The sequence below is a fragment of the Lepidochelys kempii genome, chromosome 10 (genome assembly GCF_965140265.1).
Source record: "Lepidochelys kempii isolate rLepKem1 chromosome 10, rLepKem1.hap2, whole genome shotgun sequence".
In the NCBI taxonomy this organism is placed as follows: Eukaryota; Metazoa; Chordata; order Testudines; family Cheloniidae; genus Lepidochelys; species Lepidochelys kempii.
This window is the reverse complement of record NC_133265.1, coordinates 30,399,865-30,425,553: the sequence shown is the minus strand read 5'-3', so window position 1 is coordinate 30,425,553 and position 25,689 is coordinate 30,399,865. Positions and strand designations below refer to the sequence as shown.

The 25,689-nt window shown below is 44.9% G+C and overlaps 2 protein-coding genes across 18 annotated transcripts in view; one reads left to right on the top strand and one right to left on the bottom strand.

Moving 5' to 3' along the window:
• The window catches only part of GLYR1 (glyoxylate reductase 1 homolog), a 33,172-nt gene extending 20,517 nt beyond the window's left edge, over positions 1-12,655 (bottom strand). For 3 of the 8 annotated variants that reach the window (XM_073362575.1, XM_073362576.1, XM_073362578.1), the window contains exons 1-3: positions 12,508-12,655; positions 9,759-9,795; positions 8,037-8,116 (exon numbers count right to left, since the gene is read on the bottom strand). In XM_073362575.1, the coding sequence (XP_073218676.1) occupies positions 8,037-8,116; positions 9,759-9,795; positions 12,508-12,545 (155 nt within the window). In that variant the 5' untranslated portion in view covers positions 12,546-12,655. Of the gene's footprint in view, positions 1-8,036; positions 8,117-9,758; positions 9,796-11,257; positions 11,350-12,507 lie in introns of all 8 variants that reach the window. The other 5 variants (XM_073362574.1, XM_073362577.1, XM_073362579.1 and 2 more) reach the window with 4 other exon arrangements.
• A 103-nt stretch (positions 12,656-12,758) lies between these two features.
• Positions 12,759-25,689, top strand: part of UBN1 (ubinuclein 1) — a 36,923-nt gene continuing 23,992 nt past the window's right edge. For 7 of the 10 annotated variants that reach the window (XM_073362567.1, XM_073362572.1, XM_073362566.1 and 4 more), the window contains exons 1-7: positions 12,759-12,863; positions 13,511-14,377; positions 15,924-16,010; positions 20,766-20,861; positions 21,138-21,272; positions 22,038-22,141; positions 24,213-24,651. In XM_073362567.1, coding sequence (XP_073218668.1) covers positions 14,135-14,377; positions 15,924-16,010; positions 20,766-20,861; positions 21,138-21,272; positions 22,038-22,141; positions 24,213-24,651 — 1,104 coding nt within the window. In that variant the 5' untranslated portion in view covers positions 12,759-12,863; positions 13,511-14,134. Of the gene's footprint in view, positions 12,864-12,928; positions 13,097-13,510; positions 14,378-15,923; positions 16,011-20,765; positions 20,862-21,137; positions 21,273-22,037; positions 22,142-24,212; positions 24,652-25,689 lie in introns of those variants that run through there. The other 3 variants (XM_073362564.1, XM_073362565.1, XM_073362569.1) reach the window with 3 other exon arrangements.

The following is a 25,689-nucleotide window of genomic DNA, read 5'->3' as shown; positions in this document are numbered from 1 at the left end:
TTGTCCAGGGAATCTTTCTTGGGAAGCATGAAACCCTTCACCCTATGAATCACTAGGGAGCTGGGCAGTGTTGGTCTATGAAAAGCTAGCTAGCTCGCTCTCTCACACATGTACACATGCAATAAGAATGTCGGGAAACAAGTCAATGAAGTCATTTAAGAAGCATTTCCCCCAGCTTCCTTCCAGATTTGGGCCCCTCAATTAAATCACTATTTCCACTAGTCTGTTCCTCAAAAACTTATTGGAGGGGGAACAAAACAAGGGGGGCAGGGGGAGAGGAATCCACTGCACTTTCTCCTCCGAATTGCCTCTGATGTGTGTACCTACCCACTCCCCACCTCCTTCCCCATGCATACGTACACCAACTCTCTGCTCACTATTCTTTTGGTAGTGGAGGAGCAAGGTTTATACATCAGGGGAGACAGAGACACTGGGGACTGTTGGAGACAAGGATTAAAGATCTATATAAAAGACTAAGGGATAAGGGCAAGCAGGCAAGGACTTAGAAAAGTCACAGACACACAATAAGAAAAAAAAGTCTGCATTCCTCTCCCTAGTTTGTCCCTTGTCTACATGCCATAGATTTATCTAATCTCTCCAAGGCAGGGACTAGTCCTCTTAAATGTCTGTAAAGCACCCAATGCTGTAGGGTACTATAAAAATAAAGCTACACCACAGAACAAAGGCATTCATAGCTACACATGCATGCCTCAAAAAACAATGACCTAGCATAAGTCCTCTCAAATGACATATTAGGCTGTGATCTCATAGCTAAGGAAGGTCAAGTATCCAGATAAGAGTTTTCTGAGGCATAACATAGAATAAAATAAGTGCTAACCTTACTGAACGCTAGGTTCAAGCAACCTACCCACAGGAACCCTAACCCTAGGTCCAAGCACGCTACCCAAAGGAACTCTACAAGTACCCTAGGCATTATAACACTAACACTAGGGTGGGGAGCCCAACATATAGGAACCCTAAGACTAGCTCCACGGATCCTATCGACAGGAACCATACCCCAGCTCCTTGCACCCTGCTAATAGGAACCCTAACCCTAGCTCCAAGCACCCTACACATGGGAACCCTAACTCTACCTACAAGTACCCTTCATATAGGAAAGCTAATGCTAGGGTTGGAAGCCCTACCAATAGGAACCCTAACCCTAGCTCAAAGGGCCCTACCCACAAACCGTAACCCTAAATCCACATCACCTACCCAAAGGAACGATAATCCTATTTCCAAGTCACAGAAACACAGGAACCCTATCCCTAGTTCCAAATAGCTTAACCAAAATACCCTAATCTTAGAGCAGAGAGACGTAAAAGAACCCTATTCCTAGCTCCAAGTATCCTACCCATAGAAACCATAACCCTAGCTTCAAGTGCCCTACCTGTAGGAACACTAACCCTATTCTAAGTACTCTACCAATTGGAACCCTACCTATAGCTGGAAGTACCCTATGAACTGCAATGCTAATTCTAGCTTCAGGTACACTACAGATAGGAACCCTGGCCCTAACTCCAAGTACCATACCCACAGAAACCCTAACTCAAGCTCCAAGTACTCTACCCATTGTAACTTTATCCTTAGCTCAACGTACTCTACCCACAGGAAACCTAACTCAAGCTCCAAGGACCCTACCTGTAGGAACACTAATTCAAGGCAGAGAGCCTTACCCATAGAAACCCTAACCCTAGTGCCAAGTACACACCACCCCCAAGAACCCTAACCCTAGCACCAAGTACCCTACCCACAGGAACCCTAGCCTTAGGATGGGGATCCCTAACTATAGGAACCCCACCCTACCTGCAAGTACTGTACCTATAGGAACACCAACCCTACCCCGGGAACCCTAACCCTAGCTCCAAATACATGACTCATAGGAACCATATCCTTAGGTCCAAGTACTCTAGCTCACAAGAACCCTAATCCTAGTTCTAAGTACCTTATACACAGGACCCTAACCCTGGTGCCAAACCCCCCCCCATAGGAACCCCAATGCTAGTGCAAAGTACCCCCATACGAACCCGAACCCTAACCCTAGCACCAAGTACCTTACCCATATGAACCCTAACGTTAGATCACGGAGACCTACTCATAAGAACTCTAATGCTAGCTCAAAGTACCCTATTCAAAGGAACCCTAACCTGAGCTCCAAGTACCCTACCCAAAGAAACCCTAACCCAAGCTCTAAATACCCTACCCATAGGAAACATAACCCTAGCTCCAACTACCTGATTGGACCTTCAAAAGCCCAACCTTCACCACCAAGCCAACTCCAAATTAGTGTTTTCTGAATGCAAGATCATTGGCGAACATTCCAACCAGCTGCAGCAGAAAGCTCTACTATCCCAAGAACCCCCCTCGGGTCCAGGAAAGAGCAGTGGCAGAATTTAAGCTTTGGCATTACAGAAGGATATGGGGGTTGGTGAAATTACTAACACAGTTTTGCTAAGGCCATCATTTTTGTATCTTTCAAACAGTCTACATATTATACTTTTATCTTGGATTGCAAAATTTGTCTTTGATTTTTCTTTGGGTAACTCAGGTCAGGCAGTAAGCCCAGATGACCCTATACCTGATAAGGTTATTTAGTTTGTACATTGGTGCTTCAGAAAGACACTATGGGGTGCTCCAGCACGTTAACAATAAAATTTTGATAATACACTAATACCGAAGAATTTTTTTTCCAAGCTGTAAGGCTTGTGAGTTAAGTGAAAGAGCATAGTATTTATCAGGTAGTGGAGGTTGCAGTGTACTTTCCAGTAGTTCACTGAAATGACTCCATGTCTATAGGGCAGTGGTTCCCAAACTTGTTCCGCCGCTTGTGCAGGGAAAGCCCCTGGCGGACCGGGCCGGTTTGTTTACCTGCTGCGTCCGCAGGTTCGACCGATCGCGGCTCCCACTGGTTGCGGTTCACTGCTCCAGGCCAATGGGAGCTGCAGGAAGCAGCAGCCAGTACATCCCTTGGCCTGCGCCGCTTCCAGCAGCTCCCATTGGCCTGGAGCAGCGAACCGCGGCCAGCGGGAGCCGCGATCGGCCGAACCTGCGGACGCAGCAGGTAAACAAACCAGCCCGGTCCACCAGGGGCTTTCCCTGCACAAGCGGCGGAACAAGTTTGGGAACCAATGCTATAGGGAACAACACTGTTATAGCACATAGCTAATGTCTGTTTGCCAATGCTAATTGCAGACAGGCCAAGTTCCTCTTGTTGAGCAGCAGATCACGGCATACAAGACTATTTTGAATTGGATGAAGCACACCTTGGGTCTCTCTCATAGAGTTTGATTTTTATGGGATTCAGTCATGTCATTTGTCTGAGAAAGATGTTAGGGTTCTCCTTGCTTGCCTTATTTCGTGTTATTATTGTGGGGGTGCACTAGGCCTTCCTATGACAAATCTGTAGGCTTGGGAAATAAGATAGGCTGTGATTGTATGCCTAGGAACACCGTTATATATCAGATGGATGAGGGAGCTTATCTATACCAATATTTTGAGAGAGACCTGCTTAATATTTTCCAGCAGAGCTTAGAGACCCCAGTCTACTTACAAGGTTTCCATTGCTGAGAAAAGGGTATATGGGACTTCACTTGGGATTTGGGGGATAGAAAGGAAAGACATTTCAGAGTGTTATTTCTCTGCAGAATTAGAGCAATAGCTAATAATCTCCCAACTTCCAAAATGAACTCTAAGGTAGCCTGAAACATCTCACTCTCTTTCATGGAGCCAGTGAGCGAGCTATATAATCAACAATGTGTGTATCATAACTATTGAAACTACTTCAGAGCAAGGTGAAAGTACTAGATTACTACTGTAGACACTGATAAAGCCCCCACTGCTATGGTGTATGGGTTACTCGGGGGGAATACACCATCACTGTGCATGTGCAGAATTCATGTCCCCTGCAGATTTCTTTGTTTCTCCACAGAAAAATGACTTCTGATGGGGAAGCAAAGGGAAACTGCAAGAGCAGTCACGTGCCCCTCCCTGGCAGCACAGACAGGTCGGTCGGTTCTGTAGAGAGGTAAATCACCGCCGTGGGGGGAAGATGTGCAGTCATGCATGAGGGAGACAGACAGACACACACTCTGTCCCCCTCACTCACTATTGCTGTATGCTCGTAGTGGAGGAGCAGGGCTTCAGGGTGTTTCTGAGGAGATAAGCATGGGGCAGGCTCTGTCCCCTCAGGCAGAGCAGAACGTAGCAGCCTGTCTGCTTAGTGAATTGTTCTCATTGTCTTTATGAATTCACCCAGAAGTATAAAACAAGTGTAAAAGTTTTAAGGCTCCTCTACATTGCCAGAGTGGTAATAAATGCTTATTGTCCTTTATTGATTAGAACTGGTCTAAGTTTTTGAACTGAAAAAATTTCCTATCAAAATGTGCTCCATGAACTGTTTGCTACTGATCTTTCTGGAGATGTTAAGTAGCCAATATAAATTGTGAGTTTGATTCCCCAGCCTTCACTTGCTCTTCAGTTGCCTATGATGTAACATGGAGCACATGGCTGCACATATATGTTGACTAATAACTAGAAATAAAGGGTCAAACCTAGCTACATTACTATTAGACAAGGGGGTTTGGGGATTTCTTCCAATGCTCCTCACTCCCATTCTCCATCCACTGTGTTGTAGTTTCAATAAATTACCAAAATAATTGAAACCAGTGTAATTATATTGTTATTTTGACAAATAAAATATGCAAAATTTTAAAATCTTGTGTGCAGAATGCCCCCAGTAGTAGTGGGTGCACTTCACGGGCCTTAAGTTAAAATGCAAAAACATTTTATCACTCCATTACTTGTTCTGTTCATTCCCTCTGAAGCACCTGTCATTGGCCACTGTCAGAAGACAGGATACTGGGCTAGATGGATCATTGGTCTCACCCAGTATGGACGTTCTTATGTTCTAACATTTCCTACATGCTAGAAAGACACCTTCCAGGAGCACTATTACTTTAAGGGCAAGACAATGGAAACTTTACCAAGAGGCTAAATGCACGGAATAACATAATCAGCAGGAAGCCTATGAAAAGCTGGATGTCTGAATGCGACCAGGCTCAGGTTTATATATCTCTGGCCAAAGACAATTCTGCTATCTTTAACACCCTATCCTTGCTCACTGTAGCCTCGCCCTTGGGACAAGTTAGCTTTATCATTGCACATAGTGCAATGCCCACTTTATCATTGCACATAGTGCAATGCCCACTTTGTGGTGGGCAAAGAATGAAGAGGCAGGCTCTTCTAAATTGGGCCCTAAGCCATTTAGGATCTTGGAGAACCTTGAATTTCACCTGAAAGTTTCACCAACAAGCACTGCAGAATGCAAGTCACAGGTATAACACGTTCCCACTCATCCACTCTGCTCAAAGAGTGGGCTGTCATATTTTGCACCAGTGTTCATTTTTGAGTTGAGCAGCCTTCACACTTAATCCTAGGTAGGGCACACTGCGACCTCAAGATGACAAAGGCATGGAGACGACAATACTGCAGTCTTTCAGCTAGCATATGATGGAAAGGTGGCATTTCTGGCCACATTTGCCATCTGGGAATCTTGAGTAGAAAGGAGTCTATCAACAGCCTGAGATTGTAGACCCTTTTGCCAACGGATAGGCAAATGTCCTCAACTGAGAGAGCAGTGAGATTTCAACAGTTCCTCAAAATGCTTTCACCTGCCAGCCAGCATCTCCTCCATTGTGTATATATACACCGAACATAAGCCAGAATGGCTTTTTGTCCAGATCTCCATCTCTGCCAAATCAAGACAATATAAGCTGTAGAGCCAAGCGTCATTAGCATATGGATGATACTATAGCCAATCCCATCTCAAAAACTTAACAAGCAGACAAAACTGGGCATTAATTACACTAGAACAGTCCAGTGCTAGGTCTTTGTATCCGCACACACATAGTTTGATGGAGACGGATGGGGGTGGGGCAGGGGAGGAGTTAACAGGAGTTTTGTTTTCAGCTGACTTACTAATATTTTTCAGGTTTATTATCTTCAGTCAGGGACCTATCTCCACCTAGATGCATCACTTTTGACTTTTGTATAGGGTAGCCGTGTTAGTCTGTATCAGCAAAAACAAGGAGGAATCCTTGTGGCACCTTAGAGACTAGCAAATTTATTTGGGCATAAGCTTTCGTGGGCTATAACCCACTTCATCAGATGCATGGAGTGGAAAATACAGTAGGCAGGTATAAAAATACAGCACATGAAAACTGTTGGAAATGGGCTACATCCATCCTAATTGAATTGGCCATGTTAGCACTGACCCCCACTCGGTAAGGCAACTCCCATCTTTTCACAAGGATTCCTTGTTGTTTTTACTTTTGTATACTAATCTAAACAATTAAATAAGATAAAAGCCAACTATGGAGTAAATTACTTTATTTCTGCAACCATGAAATTTCTCCTTCCCAGCTTGCTGGAGTTTAAGGCAACTGGTTTAAGAATCTAATCTCAAATTTGGTTGTAAAATGAGAAAATTTTCCCATTTTTTGGCACAATCAAACAGATCTAAACATATGCATTCTCCACAAGGTCCAGTATGAGATAGAACAGAGCCATAGAAGGCATCCATTTCTTCTCTTGATTAGTGGACTATATAAGAAAATTGAGGTGGAAGGACAGTATTATTTTTGCTCCAACTTCAAGTTGCACACACCCATCAGTTCGGGTAAGCAGGATTTTAAAATCCTGTGATGATCCACCAGGAAATGATTACATTTCACAGACTGTGTTTTTGTCTGTTCCAGTCTGCCACATGATGGGATTTTTCCTAACCTGAACTTCAGAATCATCTGATAAACCACTTTTATTTTGTAGCTTTGGCCTCCTAACTTGCTATCTGTCCACTAATCTTAAGTGGAACATTCCAGATATACGACCAGTTTTTCACAGGCTATCGTTTGGACAAAACAGCCCTCCAAAATCTACAACAAAATATTTTCCTATTCTCCCAAAAACATGAGTTAGTTATAACGAAGAATTACAGTGATACAGGGGCAGGAATGAAAATACACACACTGACTACTAACAACTTTATGGCCTGATTAGTCAGGATTACTTGTGAGCTAAAGACACCATCTTCACATTATTTGAAAGCCAGCAGCCCCCATTTTATTGGTATGCAGCTTCATTTCTAGTCCTGGCTGGTTACATGACCTCAGTCCTTAAAGGGACAGTGAAGCTTTGACAATATGCTTTGAAAAAAATGACAATTACAAAATAAAAGTTCCATTTCCTGATAGAGCATCCTGTTAATGCCCACATCCTCACTTTTGTTTAATTCCTTCAAAAAAGTAAAGGGTTTTTCTACTTACTGGCGTTCATAACGAGGTTCCCCCCCCAATTATCGTTTTCTCCCTTGCTAAATGATTACACAGGGAAATAGCGAAACTGACTAAAAATGACTTCAAATATAAAAAATAAACAACACATCAGGTGTTTCCTAACATTTCAGTTCCAGGAATCTTGAGTTATTTGTAGTAAGAGCAGGTATGTAATTATCAGACTAGTGTGATTTTTCTCATTTTGGCATGTGCTTTTATCACAAATAGCTACTTCATAGAAAAATGTCTTACAATAACTTTACCACCCTATGTTGCAGTCTTCCCAAATGCAAAACAAGCAAATTTTATGCCATCAGACATCATAAAGTGTTCTCTTTATGAGTGACGGGAATAAAACCACTTTATGTTTATGGCAGGAGAAACAAGAGAGACCACACACTATTCTTGAAAAATGGTGACAGTTACACTAACATTAACCCAGGCACACCTACGCCCATGCAAGTGATCAACTACCCAGAACTCTCTGTCAGAGCAGCACCTAAAATCAAAACATGCTTGAGAAGGTCTATGCAACCCTCATACACCCACATGAAAAGCTACATCATAGAATAATAATTACATACAGATAATATAAGACAATCTGTCTCAGAGCTACATCTTTTTATGCTAGCATAAAACTTTTCCAGGAAAGCCCTGTGATTCAAAGGCCAACATTGTCATCAGATGAAGAGAGTGTGTACATACTGATCTTCTGTCCCAAAAAACTTCACAAAGAAGCACTTCTTTCCACGGGGCTTCTTCAGGTCTTTAGGCGGATTAACGATCTGAGGAGCAAAGAGAGGAGACAAGTGTTGGTTAGAGAGGCAGCAATAGAATTCTGTGGCTTTTTAAAGTTTTTGGTCTATGCCTGCAAGAAATCTGCTTCAAAGATTCTTTGCTAAAAATATTTTTAAAGCAAAATGGTGGTAAGGAGGGGCTTGTACTGGTAGCAAAGGTCTGCCTCCCAAGCACACAATCCATATATTTCTTTGATACTAACTCCAGGCATAGTGCTGTGAGTAACAATTACCCTATCACATTATAGGCTTAGCCTGCTGTTCAGGTAAGATTGGACTTTTGTCACAGCTGTTGTGAATTCCATGATTTTCATGGTTCTTTTGTTTTAAATAATCATGACTTTGGCTGTTGCGAGGCTTTTGGACCTGAGAGAGAGGGCAGATGTGAGTAAAGATGAACAAACTTTACTGTAAGCTACAAAGTTATACCTGTGTTGCACGGGCTCAGGCACATTGCCCAGATGCACCAGTGGAATTTTAGTGAGGTTCCACTGGTCCAAAAGATCAGCAACATGAGGTTCTCCCTATCCCCTAGGAGTAAAGTATCTTTTTAAAATTTGAAAAGCCAGGCTGGGTTTATAGAGCTTTGCTCCCATAAGGCAACTATCGCCCAAGTCTTCAGTACAGAAAAGAGTGTTTTTCTCAGAGTTAAAATGCGCGTGTGGACAAGGTATTGGATATTAGGAAAAACTTTTTCACTAGGAGGGTGGTGAAGAACTGGAATGGGTTACCTAGGGAGGTGGCAGAATCGCCTTCCTTAGAGGTTTTTAAGGTCAGGCTTGACAAAGCCCTGGCTGGGATGATTTAACTGGGAATTGGTCCTGCTTCGAGCAGGGGGTTGGACTAGATAACCTCCTGAGGTCCCTTCCAACCCTGAGATTCTATGATTCTAAGGTGGTTGTAGTTTTAATGCAAGTTACCAGAACAAGTTAAACCACAGACTTTCACATGAGTTAGCAGGTTGAGCTAAAATCTACAAATTACTTTGTTTTCTTTTGGATTTTAACTCAAGCTAACAAGTTAGGAATGCACTTTTTTTTCTCGTGAAGACAACGCCTATATTGTTAGGTCAGCACATGTACCTACACTAAAAACAGAAAATAGAACACTCTGGGGTGGGGGGGAGGGGTATATGAACAGTGCCTGCAATCTGACTTTAAACACAAAATCTTCTTTCCCCTATCTTGAACTTTTATCCACAATCACCCAGTGTCTTCTCCCAAAGAACATGACAAAACTGTAACTTTAAGTATTAGTTTGGGAATTTGGACTTTCCTCTCCTGTTTATTACTTAAGACAGTGCATGTAGTCAAATTAGCCAATTTATTGTGAGAGAAGAGAAACCTGTCTTGCAGAAAGCAATAGGGATTAAATTGCTACGACTGGGAGATACAATCAGTTCCAGATTCTGACAATTTGGTTTGTACTGCTTTTCATTCCATCTGAACTAACAGCTGCTACTGACAGACTGAACTTCTGAGTCAAGTAAAATCCCTGATGAATAGTCTGGTTCACAATTAAGGCCAAAGAGCTTCTTAGCTAAAAATTAAAGAAGAAAACTATAAGAATCTTAAATCTTCACTGGAATTGTTTTCATGAACTGCTCCCTTCAGGACAGAAGCAGACTCACCTTTCCTGGCCAAGGAGGATACCGGCCCAGCTTCCCCCTAAGAAAAAATGAAAAGGTCAGCCACTAGCAACAGAAAAGACAGTTGCTCCACTTCTACCTGCTTCTACTGCAATTTATTTTCAAAAGTTAGAGCTTACACAATATAAGCCACAAAGCCTACCAGGACAGAACAAAACTGTTCAGCTTGGAAGAGCACTCACCAATGCTCCCAAGTGCCATGTGAGCAGATGCCTGTGGCCATGCTGACCCCCAGTGAAGTCTGCATGGGTACAGGGGACCACCCACATGGGTAATGTACCTCATTACAGGATCAGGGCCTAAGTCATTAAGAACAGAGGTGGTAAAGCTAGCACCTGGAAGATCAGTACTAAAGCTCTTAGTACTTTGGTAAGACTGAATGACATTTCTTTCCTCCCTTACAAATGACTAGTTTAATTGCCTGCATCAATACGAAATCCAGAGTTTGTATTGATAACTTAAGACTTTTCAGGACAGAAAAAGTCTAATAAGCATCATATGTTTCCAATTCAGGTAGCTGTGATTCCTAAAATGTACTATTCTATAATTTAAGATAGTAATTCCTATATCAAAGGTTGCAAGGTTACTTCCATTATCACTCTTTTTTCAGCCACTCATCATGCTACTAAGATTTGTGAAAAAAGAAAAGGAGTACTAGTGGCACCTTAGAGACTAAACAATTTATTTCGTATTGATGCAGGCAATTAAACTAGTCATTTGTATGGGAGCAAAGAAATGTCATTCAGTCTTACCAAAGTACTAAGAGCTTTAGTACTGATCTTCCAGGTGCTAGCTTAGTCTCTAAGGTGCCACTAGTACTCCTTTTCTTCTTGCGAATACAGACTAACACAGCTGCTACTCTGAAACCTAAGATTTGTGAAACATACTGCAGGCCCACTAGAAACACAGAAAAGTTTATTTCCTGCCTTTGCAAGTTTCATCACAAAGTCTAAGCCAAACCATTTCCTCACAGAAAGGGGTGGGGGAAAAGAGAGAATTGGTGTCAGCATGAAAGCATAGTCTTCCTACCCCTGTCATTCACACAACTACAAATATTCACAAAACCTTATCTGGCATCAGTCACTGTCTTGCATGAGACTGGCAGAGAATCCTTAGCGCCTGCCAGTTCCCGAACTAAAATTTTCAGCAAGTAGCATGTCAACATCCATGAGGTGAGGATTCCACAGAGAGGGCAAGCTGGTAATGGCAGAAACACTGCTTAGAAGGACACTAACCATGACTTTCTTTTACTGTTGCATCCATCAATTCTCCTTTTATCCAGGTTTTTCTCCTTTCCCATCTCCCTCCAAGTCTTATGGCTATAGTTCTTTTTGGGTGGGCCTAGCAGCTGTGCCTTGTCTACATGGCCACATATGAAACTCAAGCTGGATGATCTGCATTCAGAAACATCACTAACAGCAGTGCACTCCCAAAACACTCATTTGAAACAAGTTCAGCTAAAGGAATCAACCTTTACTTACTTTGCTATATAAATTAGACAAACTTCACACCACTGTCAATGTTTCGGATGAGAAACTGCAGTTGTCAGCCTGGACCACGCACTTCTTTTTATCTGGGATATAAATATAAATGTATACACTTGCGTGTTGGGGATTAGCTATTTGTTGCAGGCCCTCGTGTGAGGTCTAACCCGCCATTCAATGCAATCTAGAAGCACAGTGAAGCCTGAACACTCTAGGAGCAGTGCTAACAAGCTTTGAAGGAGGCCTCATCAGTCCTCCTGAGCTGGAAGTATAAAGACCATGACTCTTCAATTGCGCTTGGGGATAAAGCACGGGTGACAGGGGAAAGTTGCTCCTGTGAGCTCCAACAGGGATAGCCCAACCTGGAAAAAAAAATCCCATTCCTATATTGTGTTGCTTATCACATAAATCACTCCCTATAAGCAACACCCAGATCTTAATGATCACTCCTTCCTTGCTCTGCTCACAACCCCCAGGTGACTCCTGTATATCCAGCACCATCCACCAAGCAATCAACCCATTGCCTCATTTCTCTACCTTTTCTCATCTCTAGATGGTTGCCTCACCCGGTCTTCCAGTTCCAAAAATGCTAAGGCAATTATTCTCTATCCCTTTTACTCCTAAAGACTCCCAGGTAACAGCACATTACCCACCGCACAGGCAAAGCCTGCCCCACATTTTACCCTGAAATAGAGACCCATTGGTCTGTACCCCACCCTGTCCTCAACCCAATACCTCCTGACCAACTGGGGCTCTGATCCTATTCTGCCCCCCCAAAGCCCTTATAACTCCCCCATCAACTCTCTGCCCCCAGTGATGTGTAGGCAACAGGCCAGTGCCCTGCACCATCTCTGACACCGCTCTAAACTGACACCTCCTGTGCAAGTGCCCCAGCTCTCACCCTGCTTTCTGCCCTGACCTGTCCAGAACAACAGCCCGGGCCCCTTCACATGGGGAAGGCGGGGCTTGCTCCCACCCCTACGCCAACGCTTCAGGGTGAGAGAGCCCGGCCTACCCCACCCCGGGCGCCTACCCTCAGCGGTCCCACCTACACCCTCCCCTCTAACCCTACGTCTGCCCGCTAACGCTACAGACAGCCCGGCAACGCCCCCGCCCCAGTCCCACCCAGCCCCCGGTCTCCTAATCCGGTCCCCGCTCTCAACCTGCGCTCCGGTATCACCCCCTACAGGGCTAGCTCCCGCCAACCCCCGCGCCCGCTGCCCCAGCCTCCCGGCCCCCACACTCACCACACCAAGTCTCCGAGCCGCAGACTCACAGCCGCCATCTTACCGACTCAACCAGCAGCACCACGGCGCAGGGGCTGCCGGGACGGGCCGGGGGGGCACCACCCACGCCGCGGCCAGCCTCAGCGGAGGGGGCGGTGCCACCGGGATAGGGCAGGCCGCGTCACGTGATCCGGTCGCGCGGTCACCGCGCCGCTCCCTCCGCGCGTGACTGCCCTTTCCTCGCCCATTGGGCTCGGGAGTGTCACGTGACCCTACCCGGCCACCTCAGCGCGGGGTAGCGCCTCCGGCACGTGATACGGGAGCAGGGAACGGATCCGGCCTGGGGGCCTGCCGAGGCGGCCAAGCTAGGAGCGGGGGTGAGTCCGAGCCCGAGCGGGGCAGAGCCTGGCGCGCTGGCACCTCCCCCGGGTCGCCGCGTGACGGGGCCACGCCTCGTCCGCTTCCCGCCGGGGGCGGCGCAGGGTAGCCGGCCCCGGCCCCTCTCCTGGCCGCCCCCGGGCTCACCAGCTGCAGGGGATGCTGGTGCCGCCCCTAGAGCCGCTGTTTCCCTTTCTTTCCGCCCCCGTTGCCTTTCTCGGGCTCCATTGGGGTACCTAGCCTGAAGGGCCTCCCTCCCCCGGGCAGTCTGGGGTCTCCTTCCCTTGGGCTTGGATCCGATACACGCACGGCCTGAAGGGGTGTCCCCGTTCCCTGGGGCTGCAGAGGGCAGCTGGGCCATAGGCTCGCCCATTCCCTGCGGGCTGGGTGGAGCATGTGGGCGACAGCTGGTATCTCCCCCAGGGGGTTTGTGGCGCGTTGGGTTTGTGGCCCGGACGCTCTCTGGGGATCAGCTTCTGAGCCGGGTACCTGTTGTCACGGAGCTGATTTTTTTTTAGGCTTTTTCCTGAGCTGGGGTGTTGTTTTAAATCTCGCTTATTTGAGCTGGATTGGGGGCGGGGGAGGGTGTTTTCCCCTCAAAAAAAATCCTTTTGGTTTTAAGGTGGATCTTTATTTTCTTTTCCAGTCAGAAATGTGAAGAAGCCTCTTTGGGATGCAGTCTCGTGAGTGCTGATCTTTGGGCATGGACCAGGCATCTGACAGTAGCAAGCATGTGTATGTGCACAGTGCAGAGGAGAAGCGGGTATATTTGGCTCTCCTTGCCTTTTGATATCTGCCATCGAGGGCAAAGCTCTGATGCAACGTGGCACAGTCCAGACCAGTGTTTGTGACAAAGGAGCGTTCAGTCATTAAAACTGTTTTTTCTGGAGGTTGCACTGTGCACCAGATTATTGTTTTCCTTTCTCTCCACCCTGTAGAAATGGAGTTTTGCAGCATTAAAGCGGTAACATTACAGATGGATAGACATTAAAATGTAGGGGACTGCAAACTTCAGAGGTATTTCTGCTCTGAGAATCAGCCTTTCTCTGATGAATGCAGCAAGCTTTGAGAGGCCAGTCTTTGCCATTCCTTATAGAAACATCTAACTCCAATAACCTTTTCTGCCTCCAATGTGCTCCTGTGTCCTTAAACATCTCTGTTTGTCCTTGCAATTGCAGTCCCCATGTATGCAAACGTACAAGGTTTCACCAGAACTTCTCTGAACTAATGGAAACCATGCCATGAGACCTGTTAAGACTTGATAATAGCCATGACGGAGCCCCACAGGGTTCAGTTCACCTCTTTGCCAAGTCCACTAAGCAACACTTTCTTGAAGAAGCCTCGTAAAGAGGATGTTGCAGGAGCAGAGCAGCCCCAGGACTCAGCTGCAGCAGCAGTTCGCATCACACTCACCCTATTTGAGCCAGATCACAAACGGTGCCCAGAGTTCTTCTACCCAGAGCTTCTGAAGAATACTCGAGGGAAAGTGAAAGGTGTCTCCTCAGGAGACAAGGTGAGCATCTAATAACGTACTCTTTTCAACTAAAGATTTCAGATTGCTTCATAATATTAATTCTTGGGGCTCTCTTGGGAGCTGGGTATGTTTTATCCCTATTTTAGGGATGGGGAAGGAAACTGAGGCACAGAGGTGAAATGACTTGTCAATGATCACACACCAACTTGGTGATAGAACTGGAAATAGAAACCAGGATGACTTACTGTTGGACAGCACTCCCTTTATATTTTTTCCTTATTAGAATTTCCTTTGAAATGGATAAAACGCTGTTTGGAAAGCACAACAGACAATGTCCTATAATGTTGATTTGACTTGATCCAGACTGACTGCAGTGCTTTTTTGGTACCTGGATTGCTTGAAACATGAATATCCTTAAAAGAACATTCAAAGTAGACCCTCTCCATACAGTTTGTACAGTGGGAGTCTGCAGAGAGACGGACTCATACTGTACACAGATATTTCAATTTGAGCATTCTCTGATTCCTGCTTTGTACATAAGTTGCTGTCAGTCAGCACCTGAGAAATTCACTTGCCAATAGTGAGTAGGAAACTTTTTCCATAAGAGGGCTCACCAGTCGGTTTCAGCAGAAACTAAACTTTAATTTTAAAGACTAATTTAAATGCAAAGTGCTTCAAAATTAAAACAGACCTCCTTTGTAAAGCACTTTGAGATCTAAAAGACAAAAAGTGCCCTGCAAGAGCTAGAATTGTTGTTAATTTGATCTGTACAAATATTGATTTCCTCAGTCTGCAATGGATGTGTCCAGTGGTACTGCTGGTAACATGGTGTTGCTTGGGAAAACTAACAAGTTCTAGTCAGTTTCATGTCTGTTGTCCAGAACCATCTGGGCAGTCAACTGATGGTTTCATGTGGCTGCTTGAGAAAGCTGGGAGGACCAGCAGTGGCAGGCACTGGGGCTATTTACATGTTAGGATGACCTGAAGAACAGAAGCCGTGGGGAGAACATATGCGTCTGTGTGGGTGGCAGCCAGGACTCTGGGGGGATGTAACAAGTTGGAGAAGAGAACAAGAGCAAATTCCTTCCTTCTAGCTGCTGGAGGGAGAAAATGAGCATTCAGATTAGTCAGCTGCTAGCCAGCAGTAATACAAAAGATGAAATCCATGAGCAGAGACCTGGAATGAATCCCAGCACCCCCTTTCCCCTTTTTCTCTGTAACTGTCCATGAAGGCTTGGGTTTCTCATGAAACCTCAATGAAAGGTGATAGAAGGCTTACTTCACCTTTTTGGCCTCTCTCTTTTTGGCTAGTAATTTGACATCTTGGCCAGTGGGTGTCTGGTTAAATTTTTCAATCCTTGTGTATATTCTCTGTTGCTGGTTATTCCTTGCATCCTGAGAACCCCTAACATGGTTCTCTCATTGTGCAAAGAGCTGCAGTAGTATATCCACTGAAAACAGCTCTTCAGCATGTTGAAGGTGGTTTGTGTAAGCTTCTTTCCAGAGGCTCCGCTCATGGTGGGACTTCTTAGTCAGACAGTGTGATGGAGTCGATTCTTATGTTTGCCTTTGCTCATTTTCACAGAAGAAAGACCTTGGTGATCCCTTCAATGATGAAGAAAAGGAAAGACACAAAGTGGAAGCTCTTGCTAGGAAGTTCGAAGAGAAATACGTATGTGTTTTATCCCTCCTACTACACTCTCTTCTACCAGAATGAGTAATTCTGTTAGCTTATTTCCACTCCAACCTCTTGCCTCTCTGCTAAACGTATTTCATTAGGAATAAAGGCCGTTGGTTCTTATGCCCTATTTCTGGTGAGATCCTTTATCCAGCTGGAAAATAACTTTCTCTGATTGTCTCAGTCCGATCATCCATTAGTAAAGACAAATTCTGGCCAATAAGTGAAGGCTTCTTATTTTCACTTGTTAGTTATATGTGCCATCAACTAATGCAGCGTGTAAACTTTTTTTTTTTAAAAGGAAAAATGGCCTTTGTTTGTGAATATAACCTTCCTAAGATGAAATGAGCGTGACAGAATGTAATGCTATCTATTAAGTCTGTACATATGCATTTCTGGCGCCTCTGCTGCTGTACAGGACTTTGCCAAGTTGCACCAGAGTGTGGAAAAATAACCTGTCTTGTCAGTTTCACCGCTCTTTTTATTTTATTTTTTTTTACACATGATGTCTAGGCCAGGAGGTCCCAACAGTTAAACTGACAAGAATTAGGTTTCAATTTCATTGTGTTATTGCTTGGGAAAGCTTTCAGCATTGTTTGGAGGGTAGATACTTCTACTATTTTCTGGAGAGGGATATTAATAAAATGGAGACTAGGGAGCGGTAGAGTAGCATGGGCTCCCCTGTTTTCCTGCAGTCAGAAGGCTAGGTTAAAATAGCTCTGCTATTCTTAATTAAATAAATTCAGAAATTCTTTGCATTTCTTTAACATGCTATTCACTCAATCATCCAGATGGTGGTAAAATAAGTCATCATCAGAAATAGCCCTGCACCTCTCAATAAACAATTCTCCTGTCTTTTCAGTTGGTAGATATGCCTTAGATGTTAAGGTTAAAGAGGTCCATGACAATAACAAGCAGGGCTCAAACAGTATGTTCACCCAGGGCAAGTGAGAATTCTCCTGGTAGAGTGCTATCAAATTCTTTTGAATCTAAGCTTTCATTTAAAAAGAAAAATAAAACAACAAAACTTAGCCTTTATGGTGGTAAAAGCCACTTTCCAAATGTTAAACCATGTGTAAAATGATGCTGTGCTGTCATCTTAAATCTTCAGACAGCTTCAGAGCTTCTGTTGCTGCTCAGAACTTTGCCAAACTGCAACCAGAGTGGTGCCAGTCTTCACTGCTGCTCTACTGAATCCTATGGACAACAGTGAAATTGACAAGAATTGGGTCAATTCACTGTGGTGTTGCTTGGGGGGATGCTAATGGTTCTTCTCTTGAGGATTTTTTTGTGGGGGTAAGGCTTCAAATTTATCAGGCACTTACTAGTTAGAGGCTAATGTGAAAGACAAAGGCTCAGTAGGGATCCCAGTGCTATCTCCTTTCCTATCACTTGGACTCTCACCTGGGCATTGCCTCTATACAGTAATGCCCTGCTGTGGTCAGAAACTTGAGTCCTCTGGCTATTGGGTGCCTGGTGTGGGTGTCTGTAGGGGTGTGAGTGGCTAGACATGAGGAAGAGATTGATGAGACGTTCCGAAAGAAATATGGTATTAGATTTTTAGGGATTGAGGTGGGAGAAGAAAGGCAGGAGGAAATATGGGAGAGGCAGGGATGGCATGGTATTTACTAGGGATGGCATGGTTTTTACCGGGTAAAATTATGATTTTTACTTGCCTGGGAAAAACTTGTTAGTCCCAGTTTTCTATTTTAAAAACGGTTTTGTTAATGACACCACATTACACTTAGTTTGAGTTACCTATTCCAGCTGTAGTTACATAAGGCAGTAGATTGAGAGGTTAATTTAGGGTTGTACAAATACAAAGTAAAACTGCAGTGGTCATAAGCTGAATATATGTAATTGTAATAATGAACAATATAAAATCTGTATACATTTTGGTATTTTCTCAAGAAAATTACACATCATGACTCATTTGAGTTTTCAATATTTTATGAAGAAAAGTTGAAAACATTTGATTATATGAAAACGACAATGCAGATTTGTAAGCTTGAAACATTAAGCCATCAAAAGCACACAGAGTTTCAGGCTACCAGTCCAGGTCCATTGGCCACAAAGTGTCCTGTAGCAGAAGACCAGCTTTGATATAGTGGATAGACTGAGCCTATTCCTCAGTTTTGAAAGGATGTATCCAACACTTGAAAAGATTCATTCTATGCTTGCTAAACACCGATGCAATTATTTTCCCCAGTTTCCTGGTTTAAACTGGGTTTAAGCCCAGTATTTACCAGCTCCCTGTCCTAAAGTAGTTTTTCCTGGGAAATTGCCATCTCTGGGGAGAGGAGGTAGACACCACAATAACACGGGATGGAAGAGAGGGAGGAAAAAACGATAGGGAAGCGGGAGACACTGAAGACCACACAAGAAAATGTACAGCATGATCTGTCATAAGAAAAGAAGGTTTAAGAAAAGCAAGGGCTGCCGGTAAGTAGGGTTGGCCAGATAGTGTTATAGTTCAGGGCAACTGCACTTATATTTCCCCTCAGCGGTCCAGCAAAGGCACCCACTCTTGGCTTCCAGCACCCCAACCATTTTTCGGAGGAGTCCTGCGTCCCTCTTCCTTCGGACTGGGGTATGTCCAGGTTGCACATTTCCCTACCTCCACTGTGTTTCCCTGAACTGACAGGTTGCCCAGGGTCACCGGTTTGCTTTCTTTTCAGAGACCGTTAACGGGTGTAATTGCTAGTTACAAGGTATCACACAGCACTTCCTATGCAAGCCTACTTTGTTCGTAAGATAAAAAGCATTACAGAGAAAGCATATTAAAAGCAATAAAAGAGCCTACCTGTATGCTGATAAGCCAACAGAATTAACTCCAGCCCTAACATGGCTTCTGACACCAACTGTCCTTCAAACCCCGTTCAAGGGGGATTCCTTGTGGTGACCAGTTCATCACAACGTCAGGTCAGAACAAACATGTTCATAGCGTGTTTGGTTCATCCTTTATACAGTTCAGGGGTCTTTGATCTGTAGTTTCCAATACATCTGTCTCTCAGTAGATATCTTCAAAAAGTTGGCTTGGAGGGGAGAATTTACATTCCCTCATCCCAGTGGGCTTCCTAGGAAATCCATTTCACACTTTCCAAAAAGACCTTTCAGAGATTGCATTAATCTTGTTTGTTAAAGCAGTTCCATATAATCCCATAATAGTACATAAACATTTTAATTTCTAATACAATGTATTCCAAAGATGTTAAACTTAATTCAATAAAGTTTAACTTACTTTATTGAGGTTTGTCCAGGATACTGTCAGTCTGTCACAGATAGTACCTGGCAAACATCACTCAACAAATGTAATTGAGTATAAAGTGAATAATTTATTCAATTAATAAGTTTTGCGGTATCTGATGAGCTCTGTAGTTGATGAAATACCCTTCAAAGAATGTATTTGATGAATACTGATAAATATCGTTTTCTGCTGTTCCACCAGCCCTAGTATCAAATTGTATTTTTTTAAATTAGAAATTGAACGGACAATATGTTAAATTAAATACATTGCACGGTAAACATTACATAGATATTCATGGATCTTAAGGCCAGAACAGATCATAATGATCATCTAGGCTGGAGGTTCCCAAATGTTTTTGCTGCGTGCTCCCCCCACCCCCAGGAGATTCATGTCTTGTGTCCTGAGAAATGGTATTTCCACGGATGCCTGGGCTTTGGGAGCCCATCCTGGCTGGGGTGCCCCACCGCTCCCCAGCTGTAAGCATCTGAGCAGGACACAGACACCTGGGCTGTACCTCTACCCTGGGACCCCCACAGAATCACTCACAGGCTACAGGGTCCTCTGGCCCTGGTGCAATCCCCAGCGTGCATGCGCAAGAGCCTGTCTGAGCAGGGAGGAACTACCTCCAGAGGGGGTGCCTGCACATCACCCTCTGTAGAGGCGAGTGAGCTGGAATGGGGACCCTCCTGCCAAGGGAGAGGTCATGCACCCTTGCTGCTCCTCCCTCCCTTTTTCATCTTCCAGCATGGCAGTGAGAGCGGCAGCTGGCGACTCAGCTTGTGAGAGGAATTCTTACTTTATCAACAATACTCTGAAGAAACAAGAAAAGTTCTTAACAAGTTAGGTCCTTGCGCTGCCCCCCTCCGCTCCCCAATAACCTCCTGGGGCGTGCCCCACAGTTTGAAAACTGATCATGCAAGCTGACCCGCATAAAAAGGCTTGAGAATTTCACTCTGGAATTCCTGTGTTGAACTAGAGCAGATCTTTTAGAAAGACACCTAATCTTGGTTTGAAGACATGATGTGGTAGAGAATCCCACCATCTTCTTTGGTAACTTGTTCCAGTGGTTAATCTGTTCTAAGGGGGTGGCTTTAGTGGCATGGCCTAGGGAGGAAACACGGGTTTTTTATCACTTTGGGTTGGGCTTGTAGGTGTTGAGTGCCTTTTTAAAGACTGGTACTAAGGTCTCTGTCTGCCTTTCTTGTATTGCTGTTTCGTTCATGCCAATGGAGGAGAAATAAATTCAACTCAATGTTACTCTGGTTACATGATTAGAGAGTAGTGCCCCTTCCTGTTGGAGGAGGTCTGTACTAATGTGTGAGAAGCCTGGGATCCAGCCCCGGTGCTCACCCATGTAGGCCCCTTCCTGGAGATGTGAAGAGTGAAAAGAAGGAGTGCTACCTCAGTCTAGGCTGGGAAGAAGTGCCAGCCTCCTGTGTCAGGACTGGTCCCTGCAATAGACTGAGGAGAGAGGGGGATGTGATCGATCTCTATCATTTCAGGGTGGCAAGAAACGCAGGAAGGACCGTATGCAGGACTTGATTGATATGGGGTATGGGTACGACGAATCTGATTCCTTCATTGATAATTCTGAAGCGGTGAGTAATGAATGAAGGGCTATAAATTCAGCTGCTTCTAGGGCTGCAGGTGGGCATGTGGGAGAATGTTAGTGCAGTGCAGGGAAGGAGCATGCTGGGACAGTGCAATGACAACTCCAGGGGCATCTGCAGGGTGGAAGAATACCAAGTTCTCAGACACGCTGTCCCACAAGGAGACTTGTTAGTGGGGAGTGGGAGCGTGCCATCCTGCTACTATCTAACATGGGAACAGACTAACTTACACCACTAATAGATGGTTCTTTCTTTTGTTCCCAGTACGACGAGCTTGTTCCAGCTTCTCTAACTACAAAGTATGGAGGGTTTTACATCAACTCGGGAACGCTGCAGTTCCGACAGGCATCTGAATCGGAGGATGACTTTATCAAAGAAAAAAAGAAGAAATCTCCCAAGGTCAGAGATTCTGCAATTAGGGAGTATTTTCTGTCATTAAATTTCAGTGGATAGGTTGGATTTGCTGCTGGAGAAATAATGTTTTGTAACTTTGGGTTGGGTTTCTGGCTGGTTTGGGGGGCTTGGTTATGGAGATATTAGGAGTTTTTAGCCCCAGATCACTGGTTCAAATCCTGTCCTGTTTGGCTGTAACCCAGGGAAAGCTGTCTTTGTGTAGAACGAGTGGGTGGTCTCCATTCGTTCCTAGAAGAGAAATGGCACCACAATTATCACCCTTAGGAGCTGGTGAATCTTAGCAGGAAAGCTCAGGTGGGAGTGGAAATATCCTCCTCTCTTGCCCCAGGGATGAGCCCTTCACATTGGTGCTGAGGTACGTTGGGAAGGGAGGGCTCTGCTGGGGAAGCTTGCTCTACTGCCCTGTGGTACCTGCTGTTTGAAGGGTTTAAACCTCCAGGGCTATCAAACAGGCACATTTCACCAGCACTAAACGGACCTGAATAAAAGGGAGATGGGAAATTCAGTTGTCTTTGTTCATGTGGTGCTGGGCTTAGCTAGAGGAATCCCAAAAGAGCTGAAGATAGTGTGCTAGAGCAGGCAGTAGCTATGTGTACGTGGTGTGGGTTAGTATCCAGTGGGGGTTGATTTGAGACATTCAAAGGCCGTTAGTGGCAGATCGGAAGTAGGGCTTAGAAGGGCCTCCCAGGGACAAGAGGTCACCATTGTGCAGCCCACCCTCTCTGACTCTGGTTTGTGTTTAATCCCCAGAAGCGGAAGTTGAAAGAAGGAGGTGAAAAGATGAAGAAGAAGAAGAAAGACGACTCCTATGACAAGGAAAAGAAGTCAAAAAAATCCAAGTTCCCCAAGGCCGGGTGAGAAGGAGCCCTATGTATTCAGGGGGCGACGGAAGTTCTTGGGTGCCAGTCTACCCCCGCCTCTCTGAGGCCAGATTGCATTTATCTGTACTGCAGTAGTGCCCAAAAGCTCCAGTCAAGACACGAGCCTATCATGGTGGGGACTGGATAAGCTCCTAGGAAGATACTTCCCTGCCCTAAAGAATTTACAGTCCAGGTGGGCAAAAAGCCAGATGCAGGTTTAGGGGGAAACGGCCCAGCATCCAAGCAAAGGGGTTGGGGCAGTGAGGGTCACCTGGCTTGTTAGCTGTGTTTCTTTTCATTATTTGTGTTCTCTCTATTTGTGACAGGCACAGGGATGGATGAGGGGGAATGGCATGAGGGGGTAAGTGTAGAAGAGGGAGTGAAAGGAGGATAATGGATATTGAAATGGGGAGAGCAAGGGAGGGAAGGAGCATGAAGTGTTAGGTGTTAAAAAGCTGGGGCAAGTGATCAGAACTGAAATGCAAAGCAGTGTCTTGATGCCACCCCTAGGCAGATGTTTGACCCCTTGCGGAAGGCATTTCTGGTTTTGAGTGCTTGCTCTCTTTAGTCTCTCTCCTTTGAAACTGGCTTGTCATTGTTGGGCTACAAATGTAACCAGTTCCTTTTGACACTATAAGTGTTCTAATGCTTCCTAACAGCTGCAGTTTTTACTTGCTTTGATTTCTGTATCTGCTTTCTTTGCCTTACAGGCTCTTTCCCTTATTCTCTTCCCCCACTCACCCCTCCCCTCTCTGCAGCTGGCTCGATGCGCTTTCCCCTTGGTCTCTTCCCCCTTCGCTTTAATTATTTCCCTGTGTTTTCTTTTCTTTTGTGCTGTTTCATTTCTGGCAACATATTATTGTTCCAGTCCTGTCTCTCTCTCAAAAGCTGTCTGACTTGTCATGTTGAGTGCTTGGAACCTTGAAAGTCAATCAAAAAAGGGAATTTGATGTGGTGGTGCTACTAGAAGGGAAATGTTCAAAAGGCTTCTTTCAAATCAACTCTTCTCATATTTCAGTCTTTAGTACAAATGGTTTCAGTTTCTATTTGTGCACTTCTAGTGCATTCGTTGCTGTGCTATCTGGGCTGCATGCACCTGATTAATTAAAAGCATACCTTGATGGAGCAGGAGATTTAAGCTCCACCATGCCAGGTCCCATCACCAAGAGAGGACTTGTGCATGAGATAGGGCCTAATGCTATGCACGACCTATCATTGGTATAAGGAATTCCACATCTGCCCTGCACCAAGAATCTCCTGCCCTCCCTGCACCTCTAAGACACAGCTCACAAGAGTTTCACCTGGAATGCTTATGGTGAGTGGGCCATAGATGGGGAGGTAGGCTCTAAGAGAGTTACACTGTAGCGCATGAAGAATCTTAACATTAGGGCCAAGACCTCAGAGTGGTGATGGAATCAAATGGGGAGCAAGTAGAGAGCTTAGAGCAGTGTTGTTATGGGCATTCTAAGCTTTTCCTTGCTGAAGGTGGCTGGTGTGCATTGGACCATCCGTCATTTCCCATGGTCTGTCAGCTGTTTCCTCTGTGATATAGTAACGTGTTTGAGGGTAGTCATGTTAAACATCTTCACTCCCCACTTAACTGCTGTTCCGTGGGAAACATATTCATGAAGTCTGACATAGGAATGATCAGACAAGTATGTACAAGAAATCTAGTGGATTGTAAAATGGGAGGTGAACTTATTATGTGCTAGAACTAGAAGGGAGGACATTTAATAGTCAGGTAAATCTAAAAAAAATAGTATGTTGAACAGGAATATCCCTGAGTCACTATCAACACTTGGTGTTGTACAAAGTTGTACTTTTCAGAAACACAGTGCCGAATTCCTAGCAGTGGCCTCTAGAGGCAGTAGCTCCATGTTCTGGGGGAACTAGGGGTAAGGCAGAGTAGGTCCTGGGTAAGTTTCATCTGGAGATCAGCATGCATGGTTGATGCTCTGAGCTAGTACAAAGGTATTTCCTCTCTCCTCCCCTCTTCTTGCGAGATTCCCTTCCCTTTATGGGGCTTATTGTCATAAGGATGTTCTTGTTTTTCCCTTGCTTACAGCTTCACAGCACTAAATGCCAGTAAGGAGAAGAAGAAGAAGAAATATTCAGGTGCTTTGAGTGTCAAAGAGATGCTGAAGAAATTCCAGAAGGAGAAGGAAGCTCAGAAGAAGAGAGATGAGGAGCAGAAGATAGTGACACCCTCACCAGCAGAAGCTCCGGCCCCGCGGGAAGTGGAGACTATGTCTGATCCTTTGCTATCTCTCTTTGGCCACGCCAGTGACAGTGACTTGCTTCAGGCCGCCACTGCCATGGACTCCCTGACCGATTTAGACCTGGAGCATCTCTTCAACGAATCTCCAGAAGGGAGTCCTTTCCATGACATGGAAGATGGGAGTGACCCTCTTGGGATGGGCTTGGAACAGGAGTTCAAACAGCCACCCTCCCTCCCAGATGGAGTACCAGCCATACTGGAGAAACGCATCAAAGAGCTGACTCAGGTATTGCAGCTAGATTAGGCATGGGGTGTACTGCTCAGTAGGGGATGGATGGATTGTGCAGCTGATGGAGGAGGACAAGCCTCTTCTGTTTCGTACACAGGCGAGTCTGCAGCTCCACCAGCTGGTGGGCCTCTGTCTGACATAGGATTGGCTTCACTTCACATAGTTCCCCCCGCTTATGGAAGTGAAGGACTGTGTGTAGAGCCAGGTGTAGTCCAGCTAGGGGTCACCCCAGCTTTTGCTGCACTTCTTCTGCACTCAGTGCTTTGAGATGGTGTTAAAATGCTGCTTAGCTCAAGCGTACTACGTTCAGTAGTTGGTAAGCATAACCTTTATCCTTGTCTTGGAGAGACAGGGACTTGGCGATCTAATAAGTCAGTTCCATCTCCAATTTCCATGACTGACTTAACCTGAGTGGGCTTATAATAGGAGGCAGTGAAGCTGGAAGCCAAGTTACAGGATAATATCCTTTAAATCCAGTGGTGGTGAGAAATAGGACTCTGAAGTGGTGCTACATTCAGCTTCCTGTACACTAAAACAAGCAGATGCCAGCAATAAGTTTTGGCTTTTCTTGACATCTTGTAACATTGTAGAGCCCATATATCCAGGAATGAGGATTCATTAGCATTGTTAACTCAGCTCCAGTTACAGAATCTTCACCTTGAGATGCACAGAGGTGGATGCCTCAGTTAAGGCTTAACTATATCTTACCACACTTCTGCCAGGTCTCTCTCAGTGGCAGAGAGGTCTGAGATGGAAAGAAAGAACCCAGCTTGACTTTCAGATCCCACCTGTGTGGCACTGACCATTGGGGGAGAAGGGAAAGAGTACTTTTAATTCTAGAAGACTGATATGGAGATTTTGAGAGGTAGTAAACAGTGAGCCTCTTGAGGATACTTTAGGGAATTGCATTTTAAAAACCATTTGGTATTTCAGCTTCTGTAAGAGCTGTCGTGCCATTTGTTTATGGACATGTCATGGTGACATTTCTGTCCTGCTACTAATATTTAAATTTAGACTTCAGGTCCTAACCTCTGC